General features: G+C 53.7%; 1 protein-coding gene and 1 long non-coding RNA gene across 2 annotated transcripts in view; one reads left to right on the top strand and one right to left on the bottom strand.

Annotated features, from left to right (window-relative positions):
• Positions 1-2,109: 2,109 nt before the first annotated feature.
• Positions 2,110-4,325, bottom strand: LOC144217665 (uncharacterized). Its single transcript, XR_013330929.1, has 2 exons — positions 3,570-4,325; positions 2,110-2,493 (listed from the first exon to the last, which is right to left on the bottom strand). It is a non-coding gene; the product is annotated as an uncharacterized LOC144217665 (long non-coding RNA).
• Positions 4,326-11,812: 7,487 nt separating this feature from the next.
• The window catches only part of BICRA (BRD4 interacting chromatin remodeling complex associated protein), a 27,244-nt gene continuing 15,580 nt past the window's right edge, over positions 11,813-23,476 (top strand). Inside the window, 7 exon segments of the mRNA XM_077747180.1 lie at positions 11,813-11,996; positions 17,473-17,573; positions 18,900-18,945; positions 19,035-19,077; positions 20,612-20,677; positions 22,819-23,094; positions 23,096-23,474. Coding sequence (XP_077603306.1) covers positions 18,905-18,945; positions 19,035-19,077; positions 20,612-20,677; positions 22,819-23,094; positions 23,096-23,474 — 805 coding nt within the window. The 5' untranslated portion in view covers positions 11,813-11,996; positions 17,473-17,573; positions 18,900-18,904.

Here is a 23,476-nt window from a genome sequence, read left to right as displayed (position 1 = left end):
GGAGCCCGCTGTTCCCGCCGCTCACCCTGATCAGGGGTGGGTCAGGTGCCCACACTGTTGAGCACCCCCCTCAGCCTGGCACTCAGTGTTTATGGGAAACGAACACAACAGACCGGGCGCTCACCTCCTCCTGGCAGAGACGGGCAGTAGATAAGATAAATCACATTTGCGGCATGTCTGATGGGAANGAGGTAAGGGCAGAGGCAAACCGGACAGGGGGCAGCTCGTGCAAAGGTCCTGGGGGGGGGGAGGGGCTTGTGCCTGGTGTGTTAGAGCAGAATTGAGGCTGGTGTGGCCAGAGGGGAGTGGATGAGGGACAGAGGGTGGGAGACGATGACAGCGAGGAAGTGGGGGGCAGGGGGCAGATGGTGCAGGGCCTGCTGGGCTGGGTCTTGGGCTTTTACTGACTGAGGCAGGAGCCACAGGAGGCTCTGAGCTGAGGCGGGACGCAGGCCGGCTGGGTTCCGACATGATCCCTTTAGCTGCCGTGTGGGGACGAGGTTGCAGGAGGGCAAGGGCGGGGTCAGGGGGACACAGGGGACNGGCCTCGCTGTGGATCTCCATGGGGCAGGCAGATCCCGATGTGCCTGCGCCTCCAAGCAGACCCGCCGAGGGCCGGATCAGGCAGGCGCCCAGAGCTGCATCTCCAGCATTCCTCGGTTCACTGCAGTCTGTTGAGTTTTTTTGTTTTTATAATGAACTTTCTATTTTCTTTATTTTTTTAATGTTTAATGTTTTATTTATTTATTTTTTAATGTTTTTTTTTTTTTTAANGCAGGGTTCGAACCCACGAACGGTGAGATCATGACCTGAGCCGAAGTCGGACGCTTAACTGACTGAGCCACCCAGGTGCCCCTAAACTTTTTAGTTTAGAAGAATTTTAGATTTGCAGAAAAGTTGCAAAAATGGTACAGAGTTTTCATATACCCCACACCTGGTTTTCCCTGATGTTCACATCTTCCGTTACCACGGGATATTTGCACAACCAAGAGACGGACACGCTGCGCTGCCTACAGAATTTATTCAGATTTCCCTAGTTTTCCCCTAACATCCGCTTTCTGTCTAGGATCCTGTCCAGGAAACTTCATTGCATGCACGATGTCTTCTTAGGCTTCTGTTGGCTGTGATAGTTTCTCAGACTTTCCTTACATTTAAAAAAATTTTTTTTAATGTTTATTTTTGAGAGAGAGACAGACAGAACGCGAGCAAGGGAGGGGCAGAGAGAGGGGGAGACACAGAATCCGAAGCAGGCTCCAGGCTCTGAGCTGTCAGCACAGAGCCCGACGTGGGGCTCGAACTCACGAGCCTTGGAGCCATGAGATCATGACCTGAGCCAAGTGTTTTGGAGAATGTGCCTCACTCAGGGTTTGTTTGTCTGCTGTTTTTCTCACGACTAGACTGGCACTTAGGGTTCAGGAAAGGGAGACTACAGCAGTAAAGTGCCCTTCTCGCCATGTCGTATTAAGGGTACGTACGGTCAACTTGACTTATTACTGGTGATGTTGACCTTGGTCCTGTGGCTGAGGACACAATATTTCTGATTCTATAGTCCTGGCTATAAAAATGGTAAGCATGTGACTAAATGTAGACATATTTGCGTGTATCAGCTCATTTCAATGCTCAAAACTCTACAAAACTCCATGGAGTGGACACAGCTTGTGATCCAATTTTACAGAGAAGGAAACTGAGGCAGAAGGAGGTTGTAGTGACGGCCCCGGGGGAACACATCGCTTAAGTGGCAGAGGTGAGATTTGAACACACAAGGGCTGGTTCCAAAGTTCGTGCCCCCTTTTTAAATTTTTTTTTACAGTTTATTTTTATTTATTTTGAGAGAGAGCGAGTGAGAGAGGGAGACAGAGAATCCCAAGCAGGCTCCATGCTATCAGCATGGGGCTCGACCTCACAAACTTCAAGATCGTGACCTGAGCCGAGATCAGGTGTCAGACGCTTAACCAACTGAGCCATCCAAGCGCCCCCTGCCCCACCCCCACCCCCCGCTGCCAAAGTCCATGTTCCTAACAGTCATGCGTTCGTTATCCAGTACATACATACACATAAATGGGACCATCACCTCTGTCTCATTTAGTATAAATGGAAACATACGATATGTGAGCTTTTGTGTCTGTACTTTATTTTTAAGCTTTCGCTTTCTTTTTGAGCCCCTTTTTAACTCCTCTGTCACACGTACGAGGATTAGTTAAAAGTCGACAGTATTAATGTGTAAGTCAACTTACTTGGGAATGTCATGCTTTCTGCTTTGGGAATCCCGAGCCTGCCCCCAAGACACCTCACTTCCCAGGTTGCCCATCACCTTCGCCCAGCGTTAGTCTGTATATTGATGGCCAGTCCAGCTGAATCTGTTTGATCTCTGAGGTCAGGGACTAAAATAGAAATCGACGCTCCAGCGACGGAGCAAAACAGAGAGCCCAGGACGAGAGGCAGGCGTGGATGGACGTGCATTTAGTATGTGGCTGTGGCGGCCACCAGTCAGACCTGTGGGGAAAGGAGACTTCGTAAGGGGAACTGATGCAAAAGGAAAAAAAAAGCCATCCGTATGGAAAGAGGTGAACTGGGATCCCTGCCTCACACCATATACCCCAAGATAGTTTATGGATTTGAAGTCAGATATAAACTTGGAAACGGTGTAGATTTGGGGGGTGAGGACGGATTCTGAAACAAGATACGGAGGGCATTTCTGGGAGAGGAGGTGTTGCCCATCTCTGGCCTCAGTGCCCTTCGCCAGCCCGTTCTGTTTCTTCGAGGCTCCGAGCAGCCCTCCCTGCCTTGCCCTGGGTAGGGTGTGTGAATCCGGGCATCAGCAGCTTGGGGACCATCCGAACACCTTAGAGGAGGAAATGCCTTCACTGTAGAAGGTGCTAGAGCAAGGAAGAGAGCTGGGATAACGGTGTGTTTGCACATCTGGCCCTCTGCCCTCTGTTAGTGGCTGTGCCCTCCCGCCCCTCTCAGGTTCTGAGGGGCCCTTGATCCCCCTCTTTCCCTTCCGCCTCCTGGGCAGTCCATCTGTAGACTCGGCCGCTCCACCGTCATACCAGAATCCAAGCACTTTTCCCTTCTTCCCCCGCCACTGGCACCTCCCCTTTGGGCTCCCTGCCCCTGTCCTCGCCTCCTGCAATCCGTTTTCCACTCAGCAGCCAGAAGGATCCTCTGGAAACCCGTCAGATCACAGCCCACTCTGTTGAGATCCCTCCCATCTCTCTTTTTTTTTTTTTAAATATTTTTATTTATTTCTAGGAGAGAGAGAGAGAGAGAGACAGAGTGAGCAGGGGAGGGTCAGAGAGAGGGAGACACAGACTCTGAAACACAGACTCTGAAACAGGCTCCAGGCTCTGAGCTGGCAGTCAGCACAGAGCCCGACACGGGGCTCGAACCCATGAACCGCGAGATCATGACCTAAGCGAAAGTCGGACGCTTAACCGACTAAGCCACCCAGGCGCCCCAAGATCCCTCCTATCTCTTGAGCTCCTTTAGAAAAAAGCCCAGAACCTTGTCTCAGCCTCCCAGATCCGCATCACCTGGCCCCTGACCTTGCCTCTTTGACCCCTCTTTACCTCCTTGCTGTCGCTCAAGCACCTCCAGCATGTTTCCACCGCAGGGCCTTTGCATCTGCTGTGCCTCCTGCATCGAATGCCTTTCCCCATGTATCCACGGCGCTCCTGGCGCTCCTATTCTTATCTCCTGCACGTCTGCTCAAACTCCTCTCGTCCGTGAGCCCGTCCTGACCACTTCAGCTAAAAATGCATCCCCCACCCTCCATCCCCACCCCCTACCCTCGCCACCTTTCGCCTCTGCTCTGACCATTGTGCACTCTGCAGAATGTTCTGTGTCCCGGTTTACCCCTGCCAGCAGCACGTTACTTCCGAGAGAGCAGGGATGCCTCTTGGCCTCGCTACTGACTCCCCAGCGCTGCTGGGAACGACACAACCTTAAATAAAACGGAATCGTTTTTGGCCACTGAGTGGGGAACCGGAGAGGAAGCAGGAAGGCAGTCAGCGACTCCCCCGCAGCCCTCCAGGCAGTGCTCACGGGCAGGTTTAGGGGACAGTGCTGGTTGTAAAACCCAGAAAAGGACGGGGGTTATTAAGAAACGGGGGAAGGGAGGTGCCTGGATGGCGGTTAAGTGTCCAACTTCAGCTCCGGTCATGATCTCGCGGTTCGTGGGTTTGAGCCCTGCATCAGGTTTGCTCATGTCTGCATAGAGCCCTCTCTGAATCTTGCGTCCCCTTCTTTGTCTGCGCGTCCCCTGCTCACTTTCTCTCTCAAAAATAAATTTAAAAAAACATTTAAAAAATTAAAACAAATGTCTTCCCCTGTTTAGATAGGGCGTAACTTGCTCAACCTATTTTCTAGTGATGGCCAGTCGATTGTTTCCAATATCTTGCTGTTACAAACAGAAGTCACCCCCACATGTACAACCTTGCAGGAGTCAGGTTGTTATCTCTAAGATACTTACGCAAAGTTGGTACATAAGTGAAATTCCCATGAGCGAAACTGCCGAATAAAGAGTAAAAGTGTTATAACACGGTCCTTCCTCATTATTTACAAGTGCCATCCTGGTGAGTTCATCTACTTGCTAACCCAAAGCAAGGGGATCCTTGGAACCCCAAAATCAATTGTCCCCGCGCTGTCTGGGTCATTTGCAGACACGCACAGAGCGTTGCAGGGGTGGGGGGAAGGGGCGAGTGGAATTTGAGTCTCTCTGTGCCCATTCCTAGCCGAGATGGAAAAAGCGAATGCTCTGCCATCTGGTTGCGGCTCCCATACCACAAACAAGGACCCTTTTCCTGGCGTCATATTTAGGGCCATGTTTTTCACATCTGTGTGCTTGTCGGTGGTGATGTCACTGTTTAAAAATGCCCCCGAGGCTAGTAGTGCTACAGGGCTGTCCAGGCTCCCAAGAGCAAGAAAGCTGGTTACACACGCAGGATGAACTTCTTTCGGATGGGACTCAGCGCCGTTGGCTGAGTTCGTGGTCAACGAATCAGCAGTATACATTATGTACGGTGTGTTTAAACAGAAACACACAGGGGCGCCTGGGTGGCTTAGTCGGTTAAGTGTCCAACTTCAGCTCAGGTCAGGATCTCGTGATCTGTGAGTTCAAACCCTACATCAGGCCCTGTGCTGCCAGCTCAGAGCCTGGAGCCTGTTTCAGTCCGTGTCTCCCTCTCTCTCTGACCCTCCCCTGCTCACGCTGTCTCTCTCTCTCTCTCTCCCCTAGAAATAAATAAAAAATATTAAAATAAAAAAATTAAAAAAAAAAAAACAGAAACACACATAAAACAAAGTTATGTGTTGATCGGTGATGAAAATGTGACCCAAGGCTCACGGGGACCTAATCCTGTGCCCCCCCCCGCCCCCCAGGAGCGGAAGTTCAAGATTCCCTAGTTCAGTGATCATAGTAACTTTACAGAATCTGAAGGACACGCAGCCTGATGGATTTTGACAAACATTACCTGTGTAACCATTACCCAGATCCAGAAGATTCCCCTCCTAAGGGCTCCTGGGGGGCTCAGTCGGTTAAGTGTCCAACTTCAGCTCAGGTCAGGATCTCGTGATCTGTGAGTTCAAACCCTACATCAGGCCCTGTGCTGACAGCTCAGAGCCTGGAGCCTGCTTCAGATTGTTTCCTCTCTCTACCCCTCCCCCGCTCATGTCTCTCTCTCTCTTTCTCTCTCAAAAATAAACATTAAAAAAAAAAAAAAAAGAAGATTCCCCTCCCTCTGTCCCTCTGCCTGCCCCCTTGAGGCAACCACACCTCTGATTTCTTCGCACTGGTTTCACTTGCTCTAGAATTTTACATAAGGGAGCTCACACAGGAGCAGGTAGCCTTCTGTGTCTGGCTTCCTTTGCCCACCCTGACGCCTTTGAAACTCATCCGTGTTGCTGCAAGAATTGGTAGCGTGTTCCCTTTTATTTTTTTCATTATTTATATATTTTTTGAATGTTTATTTACTTCTGAGAGAGAGAGAGTGCAAGTCCCAGTTTGGGGCTTCTGCGAATAAGGCTGCTGTGAAAATCTTTGCCAAAGTATTTTTGTCCACATTATTTTTCACTTTGAGTGGAATGGCGGGGTCATAGACTAGGTCTGTGTTTCACTTAAGTTTACCCAGGCTTTTCATCTCCTTCTGGAGCAAGATGTCTAATAGAAGGCCATTCCAGGGCTTTGGGGTAACTCAGTATTGCCAGGCCACTGGGTTCTGATTCTTTTGACTTCCCCCCTCGGGTGGACAAAATAGCTGCTGCAGCGCCGGCCATTGTCATGCTTCACACCAGTTTTTCAAGCAGGAACAAGGAGCGGGGGCAAAAAGGTTCTTAATCTTTCTCGTGTAGAGCTCTTTTTAACCAACTGTAAAAATCTTTCCCGGGCCCACAATTTAACTGCAAAGGAAGCTGAGGGAGGAAGTTTCTGACCAGGGGCAAAGCCTACACTCCTTGTGACTCATCCTGTTGGATGGGTACATTGTTGAATGAAACCAAATGCAGGTTATGTTGACCAAGAAGTCAGGCTGGGAGTAGCTTCGGATAATGGGCAACTTCTTGAGCCCTGTTGACCTTATCACTGGGTAGGAACGGGTAGTTTGTGCTCAGTCTGAGAGCGAAAGCCCCAGAAGGCAAACTCCTAGACGGAAGCCCCTAGAGCGGCGGTTCTCGAAGCCTGGTCCCTGGGCCGGCAGTATCCACCTCACCTGGGACTTTATTGGAAATGCACATTCCCAGGCCCCACCCCAGACCTTCTGACTGTGAAATCCAGCCCTTCCTCTAAAAGCCCTTCAGGTGATTGTGCTGTGGTCCACGTTCAAGTTGGGGGACAGCGGTGGAATCACGTGCTGTTCTCTTTGCTCCCCTCGGTCCTGCCCTTGAAGCCCGATGCTGCGGGAGGCCGTGTCCGGAGAACGTAATTACTCCTTCTGTTTCTCGCTCCCACCCCTCTGCCACTTTCACTCCTTCTTGGAGTTTCCTCTGTGTTTTATAACCCAGCGTTAAGAAAAAGTGTGAAATCTTTCGAGGTAAGTGATTTTCGTGTCAAGCCTGCAGCTTTATAGCTGTGTTTAGAATGGCGGTGAGCGGCAGAACGCGGGGGGCGGAATACTGCACATTAGAGCGTGTCACTGCCTGTATAATGGGCTTTTAGGAACTAGACACCAGTCGCTTTATGATCAATCCAGGCTTTATAGGGCACGCTTTTATGTTGTTCAACTAATTCCGTGACTTTAGAACGCTGAAGGTCGCTGAAAATAAAGATGGTGTCGATTTTCACTGCTCTTCAAGTTGCTTTTCTCTCTCTCTTCCCCAAAGGGGTGGAAGTGGGCAAGGAACCAACATTTTTTCCCCCGGTCTCCTTTTTTGGCTTTGAAATAGACACAGCATGCCAGTGGGGCCGAGCTAGCGCTTACTGGGCCTTCCAGTGGAATTGAAGGAGTTGCCTCCTGTAAGAGGGCACAGGCACAGTCCCCTAGTCTCCTTTGTGTGAATTAGAAGGCAGTCCTTTCTCCAGATGGATGTTGCCCTTCTCTGGGCCTCACTGGCATGAGCAGAGCCTCGGCTGGATTTGAGGCCCCACCTTCCCGCATGCCTTCCATTTCTTTGTGCAGTGAACAACCTGCACAACCGTACATGGTGGGTTGTGTATATACATTGTATACCCAGTGTGGATCACACGCATCTATCTTGTGAATGTACGTGCTATATTAGTTTTCCTGTGGCTGTGCTGACAAATCCCGCAAACCTGGTGGCTTGAAGTAACAGAAATGTATTCCCTCACAGTTCTGGAGGCCACAAGTCCAAAGTCAAGGTGTTGGCAGGGCCACCAGGGCGCTCGGAGTCGTGTCTTCTGAAAGCTCTAGGGAAGAATACTTGTTTTGCATTTCCAGCCCCTATGTCTTACCTTTTGTCTGTTAGAAGATCTCTGGTCATTGGATTTAGGGCTCACCCAGGTAATGGAGGAGGATCTCATCTCGAGATCCTTAACTACATTTGGGGGAGCCACCGTCCAGGGCGCTACAGACGGCCTTGGAAAAAATTGTAAGAGGGCAGCTTCTCGACGTTGCAGTACGTCAGGTCTGCTGTGGGGATCCGTCACTCCGTTTGCCTGTGAGACCCAAGCGTGAACTTGAGTTTTCTACACTTCAGGACGGCATCAGGGGGAAGGAGGCCTGAGCGGGTTACTGGAGGGAGGTGGGGAGCTGTGAGCACATTTCATGGAGCCTACTCTCTGGGGTTGGGATGGGGGCGGGGGGCAGGCAGTTAGCCTGGCTGGGCCCATCATGTCATTCCCGTGGGCTTGGGAGCCCGTGGGCCTGGGTTCAAATCCCGGCTCTGCCATTCTGCTGACCTTGTGACCTTGGGCAAGCTACCTAACCTTTCTGTCTGCCTCAGTTTCCTCCGCTGTGAAATGGGTACGAGCATAGTAGCGCCTACTACAAAGGATCGTTGATTTCCAAACACCGGTCTAAGAGAGGCCCCTAAGCAGGGGTGAGCCTTGGGCTTGGGCAGGTCAGGCTCGTGGCCGGTGAGGAAGGGAGTTGGCACAGAGGAGCAAGAGGCCAGGGACCCTGGCCAGTAGGAGCCAGGCTTTATATTGTCATTTGTGTGTAGTTCGATTGATGTTTTTACTGGTGGGCTCGAGCCGTTATTGCCTCCTCCTGTATGTCAGCGCCGTGGCTCAGTCGGTGAAGCGTCTGACTCTCGGTTTTGGCTCACGGTTTTAGGGGTTTGAGCCCCGTGTCAGGCTCTGCGCTGACAGCGCGGAGCCTGCTTGGGATTCTCTCTCTCCCCCTCTCCCTCTGCCCCTCTCCCACTCATACTGTCTCTCTCTCAAACATAAACTTTAATTTTAAAAAAAGGAGGAGGTGCTGAATGACACCTGCGAATGAGTGAACGAATGGACACAACAATGCGGTGAAGCCTTGGGTGGCCAGTTAACTCAACCGCGAGTGTTTCGCAAGACGAGCAAAGATTTCTAATAAACTTCAACTCGATAAACAAGCGGCGTCTTGCAATACGAGTGGTGCGTGCCATCCAGTGTCACTTGGTTGCAACTGAGCCAATGGTTCTTGAAATTCGCTTCGAGACACAAGTGCTTTGGATGACAAGCATGTTTCCGGAATGAATTATGCTCGCAAACCAAGGTTTTACTGTGTTTAAAATGTGTAACAGGCAGTAGAATATTAGCATGGATCAGGTGGTGCCCGGCATGGTGGGGAAGGGGGTCGTGGGGGCTCCCTGTTGGCCTGGGTGTTACTCTGTAGCTGTTGGGTCCGGGGTCCAGAGGGCGGTTTCAGGAGGTCCTGAGCAGCCAGTGCTAGGGGCTCAGGCAGCGTATATATTTGCCGATCACTAAGGAGGTGCTTGAGTATTTTCACAAGGGGTGCAGCCCGGTTGTGAGCAAGCAGAGGTTAACCCGGGCTGCATGGATGTTTAGGTGAAAAGAAATGGTGAGGGCTACATGTGGGCGGGGACAGTGGGCGGGCAGAGGAGGAGGTGGAATGGGTAAGACCTGGGTGGAGTCAGAGGTGTGAGGTCAAGGTTGGTCCCCAGTCTCTAGTGAGGGCTGCATCTGTTAGCTGCTGCTACTTAACAGCCAACCCCCAAAGTTAGAGGCTGTTCTGGTTACTGTTGCCATTTAACACCTTATCCACAAAGTAGCAGCTTAGAGGAACAGTCATGGTGTGCAATTGACACAGAATTTGATACAGCCCGTCTCCCCTCCCTAACGTCTGGGGTTTGGCCGAGAAGACTGGAGGCCTGTTCCCACCAGCGCTTGGCACCTGGCTGGGGTAACTTTGATGCTAGGACTTCCATTTGTTGTTTTTATTTTATTTTACTTTTTTTAAAATATTTTTATTTATTTCTAGGAGAGAGAGAGAGGGAGACACAGACTCTGAAATAGGCTCCAGGCTCTGAGCTGGCAGTCAGCACAGAGCCCGACGCGGGGCTCGAACCCACGAACCGCGAGATCATGACCTAAGCGAAAGTCGGACGCTTAACCGACTAAGCCACCCAGGCGCCCCACCATTTGTTGTTTTTATAAAGTTTATTTATTTATTGTTGAGAGAGGGAGAGTGAGCATGCAGGAGGGGCAGAGAGAGAGGGAGACAGAATCTCAAGCATGCTCTGCGCTGTCAGCGCAGAGCCTGACACAGGGCTGGTACTCCCGAACTGTGTGATCGTGACCGGAGCCGAAGTCGAGAGTTGGTCGCTTAACCAACTGAGCCCCCCAGGCACCCTGATGATAAGACTTCTGAGCAGCGCTTCCCCACAGCATGGCGTCCTCAGCGTAGCCAGACTTCCATTAAGGTGGCTTAAATAAAAACAACAACAAAAACAAAAAACAAAGCCATATTCCCAGTGGTAGGGATTTGGACTGGGCACAGCCAGGTACTTCTAGTCTTGCCTCAGTGTCTGTGGTCACGTGTAGGTGACCTAGGTGGCGGTGCGTCTACGGCCTGACCAGGTGTGAGCTGGGACAGTGCAGGAGACGGGCATGTGACTCTTACCCGCACGGTGGGCTAGCCCAGGCTTCTTCCCCTGGCAGCTGGGCAGAGAGTGGAAGTGTGCCTGGGCTCAGAAAGACACACCACCACTTCTGTTCTATTTTGTTGGCCAGTGCAAGTCAAAAGGCCAGTCCAAGTTCAAGGTGTGGGGTGACAGAGCCCTTTTCTTGCTAGGAGGAGCTGCAAAGCATATGGGACCGGGGAGAATAATTTCTGGCCACTTTTGCAATCAACCACAGCAACCCTTTTTTTCAGATCCCCTTTATGCCAGGCCTCTTCCCATTGTGCTGAGCCATCTCAATCAGTGATGCACAGAGTACAGCCCTTGATCCAGGGAAGGCCGAGAGAGTCCTTGAAACGGATTGCAAAGATATCTAGAAATGCAAGCGAGACGATGAGGTTGTGTTTAGCTGCAGATAATGGGAAACATAATGGCAGCTGGAGCTGTAAGGATCATGGAGTCTGGAAGCAGGTGGTCCAGGAGGAGCTGTTAAGAACCCAGTCTTTTTCTGTCCTCCCAACAGCTGTCCTCCGCAGGTGGGCTTACCTGCCTTGGGTGTGTTGCCTCATTGCTGCAAAATGGCTGCAACAGCTCCAGGCAACTCAACTGTCTTCCAGGCCGGAAGTGGGGAGCAAAAAGATTTTTCTCCCTAGAGGAGCTCTGTCTTTATATTCTGGAGGAAGAACTCTCCCCCAAAGAGCCCACAGGCTTCCCCCAAAAGCCTCATTGAGCAGAACCCATCTGTATGCTTTGGCTTTTCCTGTTTGTGGGACTGTGGCTACCCTAGCTACAAAGAAGCCTAGGATAGTGAATAGGACAGAGGATAAGAGTGCTACTGGTTCAGTCTCATTTTATTTTAATGTTTCTTTCATCCTTTTGAGAGAGAGAGAGAGAAAGGGGTTGAAAGAGGAGGGGCAGAGAGAGAGGGAGAGAGAATCCCAAGCAGGTTCGGCGCTGTCAGCACAGAGCCTGATGCGCAGCTCGATCCCACGAACCATGAGATCATGACCAGAGCCGAAATCAAGACTCGGACACTCAACCGACGGAGCCCCCCAGGCGCCCCTAAGTCCAATTACTTTAAAGCTGTTTTGACCACAACCCGCTGTAGGAAGTAATGTCCACATACAGACAGACTTCATTGAACGCAGCCTCACACACGGATATCTAACGCTTTCCCACGCCTGACGCCTATTTAAGTATTTCCTAGTCTGTTCCATCCCATCTTACTCTACAACCATTCAAAAAAAAAAAAAAATCTCTGGGTCACAACCTGCTAATTTGATTTCACAACCCTCCGAGGCGTGACCCATCGTTTGAAAAAGACTGACTCAAAACAGTCTTTGTTTACATCTTGGAGCTGGAAAGTGTTACTCTGCGCAGGATCCGGGCTTCTGTGAGTACGGCGGCGGCTGGGGAAGAAGCGGTGTCTGGAAGACGCCCTTGCCCTCCTGGCTTTGCCGAATCGCCTCTCCCTGCGGCCAAGGGTATGGTTCCGTAGAGTTTCACTTCCGTTCTCTGTCAATATCCCAGGTGGGGAGGGGCCTGGAGGGGCGGGGCCTGNAGAAGGCGCCTGTTTCCCGAGCCCAGCGGAGGCTTTGAATTGCGGGTCCTGCCGGCCAGCCTGGCCCGTGCAGAGCCCCTGATGACGGGGCGGAGCCCGGTTCGCGTCCCCCAGCAGGAGGCACTCGCGGTGCTCTGGAAGGACGCTTCGACCCCTCTGCGTCACGGCTCTTCTCTTGCGCTGCCTGTGGTTTTTGCAGCCCTGGCTTTTCCTACTCTTTGTAGCTCGGCGGTGACTGAGAATGAGGACTCCGGAATCACGGGGTCTGAGGGCGAATTTTGGCCCCAGAGTCGTGGAGGGAGTGGAGGGCGGGGGGCACGCGTCCCGACCCTGTTGAGTCCCGGTGTCCTGAGCCGGTGAAAACTCGAGCCAGCCTTTGCTTCCTGCCTTCCTGGTGACCCGGAGGGTTCCGTGGGTATGCCGTTGGCACGAGACCTGATCCCGGGGAAGCAGTGGGCAGCGTGGGCTCATCCAGGTGCATCAGGCAGCCTCGGCCGGGTTTGGGGGGGTAACAAGTGAGCCCCACGTCTCCAGGACTTTTGGTGGCAAAGACTCATCCCGTACCGGTGCATCAGCCTTTCGTGGGTTGGCTGTGGCTCCGTCCGTGTGTCCCCTTTGTCATGGGACTCTGGAGGAGCCGTGTGATAGCTCTTTTTTGGGAGGGGGGCGGGGAACGCAAGTGGAGAGGAGTACAGAGGATCTGAAGCAGGCTCTACGGGTGACAGGGTGTCAACACAGAGCCCGACAGGGCCTGAACTCACAAACCGTGAAATCATGACCTGAACTGAAGTCGGACGCTTAACAGACTGAGCCACCCAGGCGCCCCAGAGCATACCTCTTAGAGCTTCTGCTCTGAAGGGACACAGTGTATCCATTCCCGTGTGGACAACATTTGTTGGCAACTTTGCACACTAATGGTGGCCTCCAGTTGCTTTTTTAAAAGCTTTTGAGTGTGCTTGTGTTGGGGGGGAGACGTGTGCCCAAGGTCAAGGATTGGGTGTGCTTTTGTTCCTTAGGGTGCCCTGTACTGAGGGCATCCCCATGCTGGACACATACGAGTGCTTTTTAAGTACCCTTTTAACCAGGCTGCTCTGAACGACCGAATGGGTTTGTCTAACTTGCTCTGCACCTTCCTTTATTCATTCCCGGAATATTTTATCAAGCTCTGTCCTGTGCAAACACACACATCCCACAGGGAATGAAACATGACGAACAGTTGGACAGACACACGATATTTGGTATTAAAGGATTTTCTTTTAGGTAAACATTTTTCGTTGTGGAAAATGTCAAATGTGCACCGGGTAGGGAGAACGGCAAAAGGTGGACACATACACCCTTATACCAATTGGATCAATTTCCATCTTCCACCACTGTCACAGACCAGCCCTGTTCAGTAGAGAGCTTGCTGCCATGATGGAAATGTTCTCAATCTTTGCTGCCCTTCACAGGACTGTTGTGCACTTGAAAAGTGGCAAGCGTGATGGAAAAGAAACGTTAGGGGCTCCTGGGTGGCTCAGTGAGTTAAGCGTCCAGCTCTTGATTTAGGCTCAGGTCGTGATCTTGGGGTCGTGGGATCGAGTCCCACATTGGGCTCCATGCCGAGCATGGAGCCTGCTTGGGATTCTCTCTCTCCCTCTGCCCCTCTCCCCACTTGTGCAGTCTCTCCCTCTCTCTAAAAAAAAATTTTTTTTAAGAATAAATGTCATTTAACTTTTTAGTGTAAACTAAAAAAAATCTTTGATAGGGGCGCCTGAGTGGTTTAGTTGACTGAGCGTCTGACTCTTGGTTTCAGCTCAGCTCATGATCTCAGGGTTGAGAGATCAAGCCCTGTGTTGGTCTCCGTGCTGAGTGTGGAGCCTGCTTAAGGTTCCGTCTCTTTCTAGGGGGCCTATGTGACTCAGTCAGTTGAGCCTCTGACTTCGGCTCAGGTTATGATCTCATGGTTCGTGGTCTCGAGTCCCACATCGGGCTCTGTACTGACAGCTCAGAGCCTGGAGCCTGCTTCCGGATTCTGTGTCTCCCTCTCTCTCTGCCCCTTCCCTACTCACTCTGTGTCTCATCTCTTGAAAATTTAAAAAAAAAAAAAAAAGATTTTTTTCTCTTTCTCTGCCCTTCTTCCCCACTCTCTCTCTGTCTAAAATAAAGTTAAAATTAAAAAAAAAAAGATTTTCAAAAATCTTTGATAGTCCTCATTGTCCTTTTTTTTTTTTAAGTTTTTTTATTTTGATAGAGAGAGCAGAAGAAGAGCAGAAAGAGAAGAGAGAGAATCCCAAGCGGGCTCCGTGCTGTCAGCTCAGAGCCCCACGTGAGGCTCATGAGATCATGACCTGAGCGAAAATCAAGAGTCAGACACTCAGTGGACTAAGCCACCAGGTGCCCCAATTGTCTGGGTTCTTTTTAATTTTCTTTTTTTTTTTTTATCATGGTAAAATACACATAACAAAATTTTCTACCTTACCCATTTTTTATTTTTATGTATTTATTTTAATGTTTACTTATTTTTGAGACAGAGCATGAGCAGGGGAGGGGCGGGGGGGGACACAGAATCCAAAGCAGGCCCCAGGCTCCGAGCTGTCAGCACAGAACCTGACGCGGGGCTCAAACTCAAGAACTGCGAGATCATGACCTGAGCTGAAGTCGGACTCTTCACCGACTGAGCCACTCAGGTGCCCCAGTTGCCTTTTTTTTTCTTCTTAATTTTCTTTTCTTTATCATGGTAAAATAGAAACAACATAAAATTTACTACCTTCCCGCTTTTTAAAAATCTATTAAGTAGTTTCTACACCCAACATGGGGCTTGAACTCACTACCCTGAGATCACGAATCGCATGATCTTCTGACTGAGCCAGCCCCCTGCCCCCCCTTAGCCATTCTTAAGGGTGCAGTTCTGCGCACACTTGGTACATTCACGCCCTTATGCAAGCGTCACCACCATCCATCACGACAGGTCTTCATCTTGCAGAACTGAAGTGCTGCCCCTGATAAGCACAAACTCCCCGGCCCCCAGCAGCCGCCGTTCGGCACCCCAGCTCTGCACTGGCTACAGGTGGCATCATGCGGTACGGGCCTTTCTGTCACTGGCTCATTCCACTTCGCCTGAGGTCCCCAATGGTCATCCGTGTCAAAGCCTGCATCAGAATTCCCTTCCTGAACGACAGTCCGTCGTGAGCATATGCCCCTTCTTGCTTCTCCATCCACTTGACACTGAGTTGCTTCTGCTCTGGTGAATCACGTGGCTCTAACATGGGTGTCCAGGGGCGCCAGACGGCTCAGTCGGTTACGTGTCCCACTTCAGCTCCAGTCACCATCTCGCGGTTCACGGGATCGGTGATTTTCATCGCGACGTCAGGGACCCCATTTGGAGAGTCCTGATCAGGAAACTCCGGGCTCCCAGCCCGAGGTTTACAGAGCCTGGACCACACCCGAAGCTCTGGCACGGTGGAGGGAGAGACCCACAGGGAAGCCGGGTGTTGCTGGGCCTTGTGACAGATGCTTTCTAGATCTTTCTTCCAGGGCCGGCTGCAACCATTCCTCTCTCTCTTCCACGCCACTCTATCGCTTGTTCTTGTTCGAATCTGAACTATTCCAAGCATTCGTGAGATGGTAACAAAGCCTCTCTGGCACCAGCTTCGGCTTCGTCATCGTTAGCTTGACATTTTTGCCATAGTTGCTTCAGGTTTTGAAAGAAAACCAGGCCAGTGAGAGGAACCTCCGCAGGATCGGTGGTTAGGAGCAGGGTCTCGGAGCTAGCCTGCTTAGCTCACATCCCAGCCTGGCCCCTTAGCAGTTCAGGGCTATTGGGCGTATTGCTCACTGCTCTGAGCCTCAGTTTCCCCCTCTGTGGAATGGGGCTAATAAAAGTGCCCACCCCAGGGGCACCTGGGGGGCTTGGTTGGTTAAAGCATCCGATTTTGGCTCAGGTCATGATCTCACAATGTGTGGGTTTGAGCCCCGCGTCGGGCTCTGTGCTGACAGCTCAGAGCCTGGAGTCAGCTTCAGATTCTCTGTCTCCCTCTCTGTCCCTTCCCTGCTCTCCCTGTGTCTGTCTCTGTCTCAAAAATAAATAAACATTAAAAAAATTAAAAAACAAAAGTGCCTGCATCATGAGGTGCCTGGGTGGCTCAGTGGGTTAAGCATGTGACTCTTTTTTTCTTTAAAATTTTTTAATGTTTTATTTATTTCTGAGAGAGAGAGAGAGAGAGAGAGTGTGAGCAGGGGAGGGTCAGAGAGAGAGGGAGGTACAGATTCTGAAGAAGGTTCCAGGCTCTGAGTTGTCAGCACAGAACTGTGAGATCATGACCTGAGCTGAATTCGGACGCTTAACTGACTGAGCCACCCAGGCACCCCAAGCATCTGACTCTTGATCTTGGCTTAGGTCATGGTCTCACGGTTTATGGGATCAAGCTCTGCGTTGGGCTGTGTGCTGATGATGCGGAATCTGCTTGGGATTCTCTCTCTCTGCCCCTCTCCTGCTTATTCTCTGCCCCGCCCCNGGTGGCTCAGCTAAGTGTCCAACTTCAGCTCAGGTCACGATCTCACAGTTTGTAGGTTCAAGCCCCATGTTGGGCTCTGTGTCGACAACTTGGAGTCTGGAAACTGCTTCAGATTCTGTGTCTCCACTCCCCCCCACCCCCCGCCAAAAAAATAAATGAAAACATTTAAAAGAAAAAGAAAGGAAAGGTGAAATGGGTTCCTCTGGGCAGAACACTTAAACCCAGTGGCAGACGGACACCCTCCTGGTCAATCGGGGATACGTGAAACATCTGAGTGGCCCAAAGCACGTGTTCCCGCTGAGGTTGAACGAGGCAACGCTTTGCCTTCTCATTGTTGGCAGTTTTGCTGTTAAAAGCAATCTCCCCGTGTAGTCCCCAAGTGCCACCCAGGGTCCCCAAGTGCAGGCAGGCTGTGATGTGCGCTCCGGAGGAAATATGTGCATTAGACGGGCTTCCTTCCAGCACGAGTTACACCGCTGTCGGCCATGAGTTCGGTGTAAACGAATCCACAGCTTATGTTAAGTTGGGCGGCTTGAAACCGAAGTACCAGTAAACTAAGGTGGTGTCGTGACGGGCTGATGAAAATGTGAGCAGGGGGCTTGGAGGACGCGGGCCGTACCCACAACTGGACACTTGTGGCCGCCGTGCGGAATGTAAGCGCCTCAGATAACAAAAGTCGGCTGTTTTATTAGGTCGAAGCGTTGATAAATTATAGCGTCAGTTCCAGCTTGTAGCGCGGTGGCTCCGTATGGCCGGCGCCACACTCTGCGCCCGTCCCCTATACGATAACGCGCACTGTTGTGTCTCGTGCTGTTAAACTTGGGTTTGATCCTTTCCTTCCTCGCCACACCTCTTTCCGTCACTGGCTTTCTCACTCACAGCCTCCCTCTCCTTCTCTCTCCACAGCTGGCCCCCGAAAGGACACTCCCCAAGTCCCCAGCTGGGGGCCCCGCGTAGACCTGGAGTGGACACCCCCTCCTTCCCTTCATGATTCGTTTGTAGCGCAGGTAACCGGCCGAGGGTCCCAGTCCGTGCCTCGAGGGGCGCATGTCCCCGATTCCCCCTCCCTGGGCCCACCTTGACCCCTGGACTAGGAAGGAACATTCCTTCTTGGCAGAGCCTGGCTTGGCCCCTCCCTCTCTGGCCTTGGGCCCTCCCCCACCGCCCCTGCCCCAGGTCATTTGGACCATCCCCCTGCCTCCATGCCAGCTGAAGGTGGGACCATCTCCCCACTTTCCCCTTTTCTCTGGATGCTTTGCAGATCCTACCTTTCTGTCCCCTGGCTGGGCTCTCCCCACCTCCCCACCCCTGCCCCGGGCTGGTTGGGAAGGGCGGGGCTCATAGGCCCAGAAGAAGGAAGCCGTTGGTGGGGCTGGGGTGTGGAGCTGGAGAGAACATGTTGTCACCACTGCCAAATGCCAGGAGCACCGGGGAAGGACCTCCCTTCCCCAGCGGTCCCCACGGCCAGCTCCGGAACGCAGAGTCCGTGGCGTGTGTTGGGAATCTGTTTCTGCCAGCTTCGTGGGCCCTGCTCCAGGCCGGGCTTGGTAGCCCAGGGCCCATGAAGTGCAGACGTGTGTTTCCCGTGGACCTTGGGAGGGTTTCTTGCCTTTGTCAGAGTCTCTGGGGCATTGTTTTCACAGGCGACCCTGAACCAAACGTGAGGAGCCCCTTCCCAGGGCTCTTTACATCCCACAGTATTTGGGGGCTCGTGGGAGCTGGGGTGGTGGTTGGGGTGGCCGTCGCAGAATGCTGTCAGAGGTGAGGGGCTTTAACCAGCTGGGGGCGCACGTGAGGGTGTGTGTGTGTGTGTGTGTGTGTGTGTGTGTGTTTGGGGGGAGGGGAACCCACGACAGTCACCACATCCTCAGTGAGGTTCAGGACGGTTCCCATGGAGGGCAGATCCCTGCCCCACCCTGTTCTCCAGGGCTGGACTCTGGCTCCAGGGCCTGGCTCTGCCCCCTGCTGGCTGGGAGATGGATGACAGTCTCTGCGTCCCCATTTTCTCCTGCCAGGTGGGGATGGCAGGACCCCCCTCTTGGGAGTCACGTGTGCGTGAAGCCCTTGGCATCAGGGCTCACTTAGCCTTGCTTGATGTCATCCTCGTGGGCATCAGATGCCGGGGCAGAGGTCGGGGAGGAGGAAAAGGCAGCTGTCTCTGGTGGCGGGGGAGGGCTCCTGGAAGATGCTCCCCGCCCCCACCCACACCTGTAGCCTCAAGAGAACAGACACCTGGCCTTCCAGAGACCTTGGGCCCAGGGAGCCTTCCCTGAAGGGAGGGTCCTGGTGTGCTGCCATGGTGTCTGACCTTGTCTCCCCTGCCCCCTGTTCAGTGGCGATGGATGATGAGGACGGGAGGTGCTTACTGGACGTGATTTGGTGAGTAACAGGCTCCCTCTGCCCTCTCCACCCCGCCCCTGTGTCCCCTCCCTTCACCTCCTCAGTGTCTCTCCCCTTCTGTCTTTCAGTGACCCTCAGGCCCTCAATGACTTCTTACATGGATCCGAGAAGGTGAGCGCCGGGGCAGGGAGGGGCCTCCCTGGGGCAAGGGGGCTGAGAGACCTGTCCCCTGGGGTCTGTGCACCTGTGCCTCGTGCCTTCTGGGAGCTGGGCCCCGGGGTCACGGCAGAAGACGAATCCCCGCCCTCACGGGGGGACTGGAGTGGACAAGAGTCACAGGTCATGCAGGGTCCGGAACAAAGCAGGAAGTAGAAGCTGTGAGGGGTCGCATCCGTTCTCTGGGGCTGTGTTTATCCCGACGCTTAGTGACTTGAAGTTTGTTAGCGCTCTCACAGTTCCTGAGGGTCAGGACTTGGGCTGCAGCTTAGCGGGGTGCGTCTGGCGTGGGGGCAAGGGGTCTCTCCTGAGGTGGCCATCAGAATGTCAGCCGGGGCCGCTGTCATCTGAAGGCTTGTCCGGGGCTGGCGGAAATGCTTCCACAATGACTCGTTTCTGTGGCTGGAGGGCTCGACTCCTGACTCCTCGGCACATGGTAGCGGCTTCCCCCGGAGGGAGTGACCTGAGGGACGGGGCCAGGAGGAAGCTCAGGGTCTCTTAGGATCTCCCCTCCAAAGTCACACACTGTCACTGTCGTCACACTGTGTTCATTAGAAGCAAGTTACTAAGGCTTTTAATCGCAGGGAGGGGGATGGAGCGCCACTTCTTGGGAGGAGGAGCATCAGATAATTGTGGCGCGGCGGCAAACGCAGGGGGAGGGCAAACGCAGTGGGAGGGCTGTGGCCGGGGCCGGGGGCGGGCGCGGGGGGCGGGGGGCGCCAGGCACTGGCTTTGGGGTCTGTCTGGAAGGCAGAGCCGCCTAGACCCACTGGTAGAGTAGATGTTGAGGAGGAGGGTGTCCGAATGCCTCCTGGATTTGAGTGGGTTGTGACTCCTGAGGTTAGGAGTTGAGGGGGTGGATTCCATGAGGGCAGGGGGCCCCGTTGGCTGTGCCGGGTACCCGGGGCCCTGGAGAGACCTCCAGGGGGAGAGAAACCGGGGAGGCTCAGCTGTGGACACACATTCCATGGGCCCTTCCGTGGACATCAAGCGCTAGAGCGGCCCCTTGGGGTCAGACAGGTCCCTGTCCTCCCAGAGACAGCCTGGGCATGGGTGCCAGGTGCCCAGACGGTGGGGGATGGTGGGGCACGCCGGGCTTTGGGCTGTGTAGAGAAAGGAGTGACTTAGTCAGGAGGGACGGTGGCTGTTGGGAGGAGGTGGCCAATGTGACGGTCCTGAAGGATGTGCTAGAGAAGAAGGGCGGGGCTCAGCTAGGGCAGAGGACGGAGGCAGGAGTCTAGAGGTCAAGGCTGGCATGTTGGGAGAGCCTTGTACTCAGTGCTGGGGACACCTTGGGTTTTAAACACGCCACCAAGCTCCTTTCTCTGGGACCTATTTTCCAGAGGCGGAGCTTCCCATGATGCTTAACCCCCACGTGCCATCTTTGTCCTTTGGTCCAGTGTGACTTTAAATTGGTTTTTGTTCTAGAGCAGGGCCAGTCCGCTGCCCATCTGACCTTTGACCTTGGGTGGGGCGGGTCTTGTTGCAGCTGGATGGCGATGACCTCCTGGATAACCCCGGGGAGGCCCAAAGTGCCTTCTATGAAGGTCCTGGGGTAAGTGGCTCAGGGGCTCGTAGGGGGTAGGATCTCAGCCATAGCCCAGGCTGCCCCTGGTGGTGGCTGGCGGGAGGGAAGGGGGTCTCGTGCATGCCCTGAAGCACTTTGCCTGGAGGAGGGCAAGGGGTGAGGCAGCATGGGGCAGAGGTGAGGCCAGGCCAGGTAGGATGACCCTGGCTCTGCCCACGGGCTCCTCGGGAAGAAGGTGAGGGTCCTGGGTCCCTGGCTTTGGGGCCTCATGGGTCACTTGGGACAGAGCAGTTCTGGGGAGCTGATGCAGATCCCAGCTCTGGGGTTCCCCGGGGGACATTTCTGAGAAGCTGGGGGCCTGGGGGCCCATCCCTGCTTCACTGTGGTTGGGTGTGACCCGGGGGAAGGAGATTGACCGATGCAGACCTTACTCTTTCTGGAAAATGGAGGCAGGGGTGATAGGCGAAGCCCAGAGTAGGGAATGCAGTGGACATTAATTAAGCACCTACTGTGTGCCTGATGGTGCCAGCTGATCTCCTCTTCTCCCTCTTCTACTGCTTCTCCCTTCCTCCTCCCCCCAAGCCCCCTCTCCTCATCCCTCCCCCTCCTGTCTCTTTCCTCTTCCCTCTTGTCATAACTGCCACTTACTGAACACTTACTGTATGCCGCCAAGCCCTTCCCAGTCATTGTTACTTAGTGCTCACAACAGCTGTGATAATACGTTCTGAATAATTTATCTTTCATAACATAAATGATTAACCTAGAACCCAACAAATAAATATCATGCTCATGTGATTACTCTATAGACCCAGGAACAGCAATGAGCCTGGATTCTTACTTTGCGATCATTATTCACATTGCCATCCTTTTTAAGTTTATTTTGTTTGTTTGTTTATTTATTTATTGAGAGAGAGTAGGGGAGGGACAGAGAGAGAGGGAGAGAGAGAATCCCAAGGAGGCTCTGTGCTGTCAGCGCAGAGCCTGACATGGGGCTCGATCCCACGAACCACGAGCTCACGACCTGAGCCGAAATCAAGCGTCAGGCGCTCAACTGACTAAGCTACCCAGGTGCCCCTACCATCCTTTTTTTTAATGCCCACGTGGCCCCTGGTCAGGCTTCAAGCCTTCTGTCTGTGATGGCAGTGAAGGTCATGACCGGTCAGATTTGGTTGTGGCCGTTTAGTGGTCAAGAACTCAGACTGTCTGGTTCTGGGTTGGAGGCTGATCACGACCCACATTTTGCCAAGCGCCCCCCTCTCCATCTGGGAAAGGAGGGTTGGGGGGGAGTGCCCACCTCACTGAGCTCATTACGAACAACGACAACATGGATGGTATAATAACAACGTTAGACGATGCCTCTTGCGCACCCACTGCAAGCCCTCAGCCTGGTGGAGCTCCAGATCTGTCACACTCCGCGTTTTGATCATCGTCTGATCGAGGATCAGGGGGGATCACATGCTATAAGCATAACCACTGCTTGTGCAGCATTTGCTCCAATATTCATACTTATACCGGCCGTGCGTGTCCTGGCTCGCAATCTGGGACAGCGTGGAAGGCACTGAAGACGTGTCAGACTCCGCGCAGCCAGCACCAAGTAAGGCCCCCGACAGTGGCTGCTGTCCTTAATTAACACAGCCGCGTCTTCACCCCGAAGGCTCTGGGGCCAGGCTGTTTCAGAGCCCCGAATTCTTTCAGGTTCCGGGAATGCGGTGCGGAACGTCACACAACATGCGCACTCCCCTTTCCAGGCTCAGACTCCAGAGGAGTCACATTTCGTGGACAAATTCTGGCTCTCCCCAGGAGCCCCTTAACGGTTTTGGTCAGGTTTCGCTACCCAAAGAGTCAGGAAGACGTTTGCATCTGGCGGAGTGCTCCTGAGTGTGGGAATTGCAAATGGGAATTTTATGGGCCTTTCTGGCTCCTTAAAGAATAGTTTTTATTCCATCCTACTGACGTGTACAGATGGGAATGAGGCCCGAGAAAGTGAGCCCCAGGTTGTCCCGTGAAGCCCAGCAGACGCTGGGACTCCAGCCCGGGTCCAGCCACTTCCAGATGGAGCGCTCTGTCTGATTGTGCGGCACCAAGTGCCCTTCGCTTCAGCCCCGCCCGAGCCAGCCCCTCGTTAACCTCTGCTCTTCCCTTCCCTTCCCACCCTCCCCGGCCTCCAGCTCCATGTGCAAGAAGCTTCTGGCAACCACTTGAGCCCAGAGCCCACGCAGCCGGCCCCCAGCGTGGACCTAGACTTNGTGCTGACCCACCAGGCCCTGGTGCCGCCCCAGGACGTGGTCAACAAGGCCCTGAGCGTCCAGCCCTTCCTCCAGCCCGTGGGCCTGGGCAATGTGACCCTCCAGCCCATCCCGGGCCTCCAGGGCCTGCCCAATGGCAGCCCCGGGGGCGCCGCGGCGGCCACGCTGGGCCTGGCGCCCATCCAGGTGGTGGGCCAGNTCCGGCTGCCCCGCGCCGGCCCTGCAGGCCAACGTCTTCAAGCAGCCCCCCGCCACCACGACGGGGGCGGCCGCGCCTCAGCCGCCCGGGGCCCTGAGCAAGCCCATGAGCGTCCACCTGCTGAACCAGGGCAGCAGCATCGTCATCCCCGCGCAGCACATGCTGCCGGGCCAGAACCAGTTCCTGCTGCCGGGGGCGCCCGCCGTCCAGCTGCCCCAGACACTGTCGGCCCTGCCCACCAACGTGGGCGGCCAGATCCTGGCGGCCGCGGCCCCCCACGCGGGCGGACAGCTCATCGCAAACCCCATCCTCACCAACCAGAACCTGGCGGGCCCGCTGAGCCTGGGCCCCGTGCTGGCCCCCCACTCGGGCGCCCACAGC

Source organism: Crocuta crocuta, unplaced genomic scaffold (genome assembly GCF_008692635.1).
Source record: "Crocuta crocuta isolate KB4526 unplaced genomic scaffold, BGI_CrCroc_1.0 scaffold334, whole genome shotgun sequence".
In the NCBI taxonomy this organism is placed as follows: Eukaryota; Metazoa; Chordata; class Mammalia; order Carnivora; family Hyaenidae; genus Crocuta; species Crocuta crocuta.
Note: the sequence above shows the minus strand (reverse complement) of the source record. Positions and strands in the feature narration are given on the sequence as shown.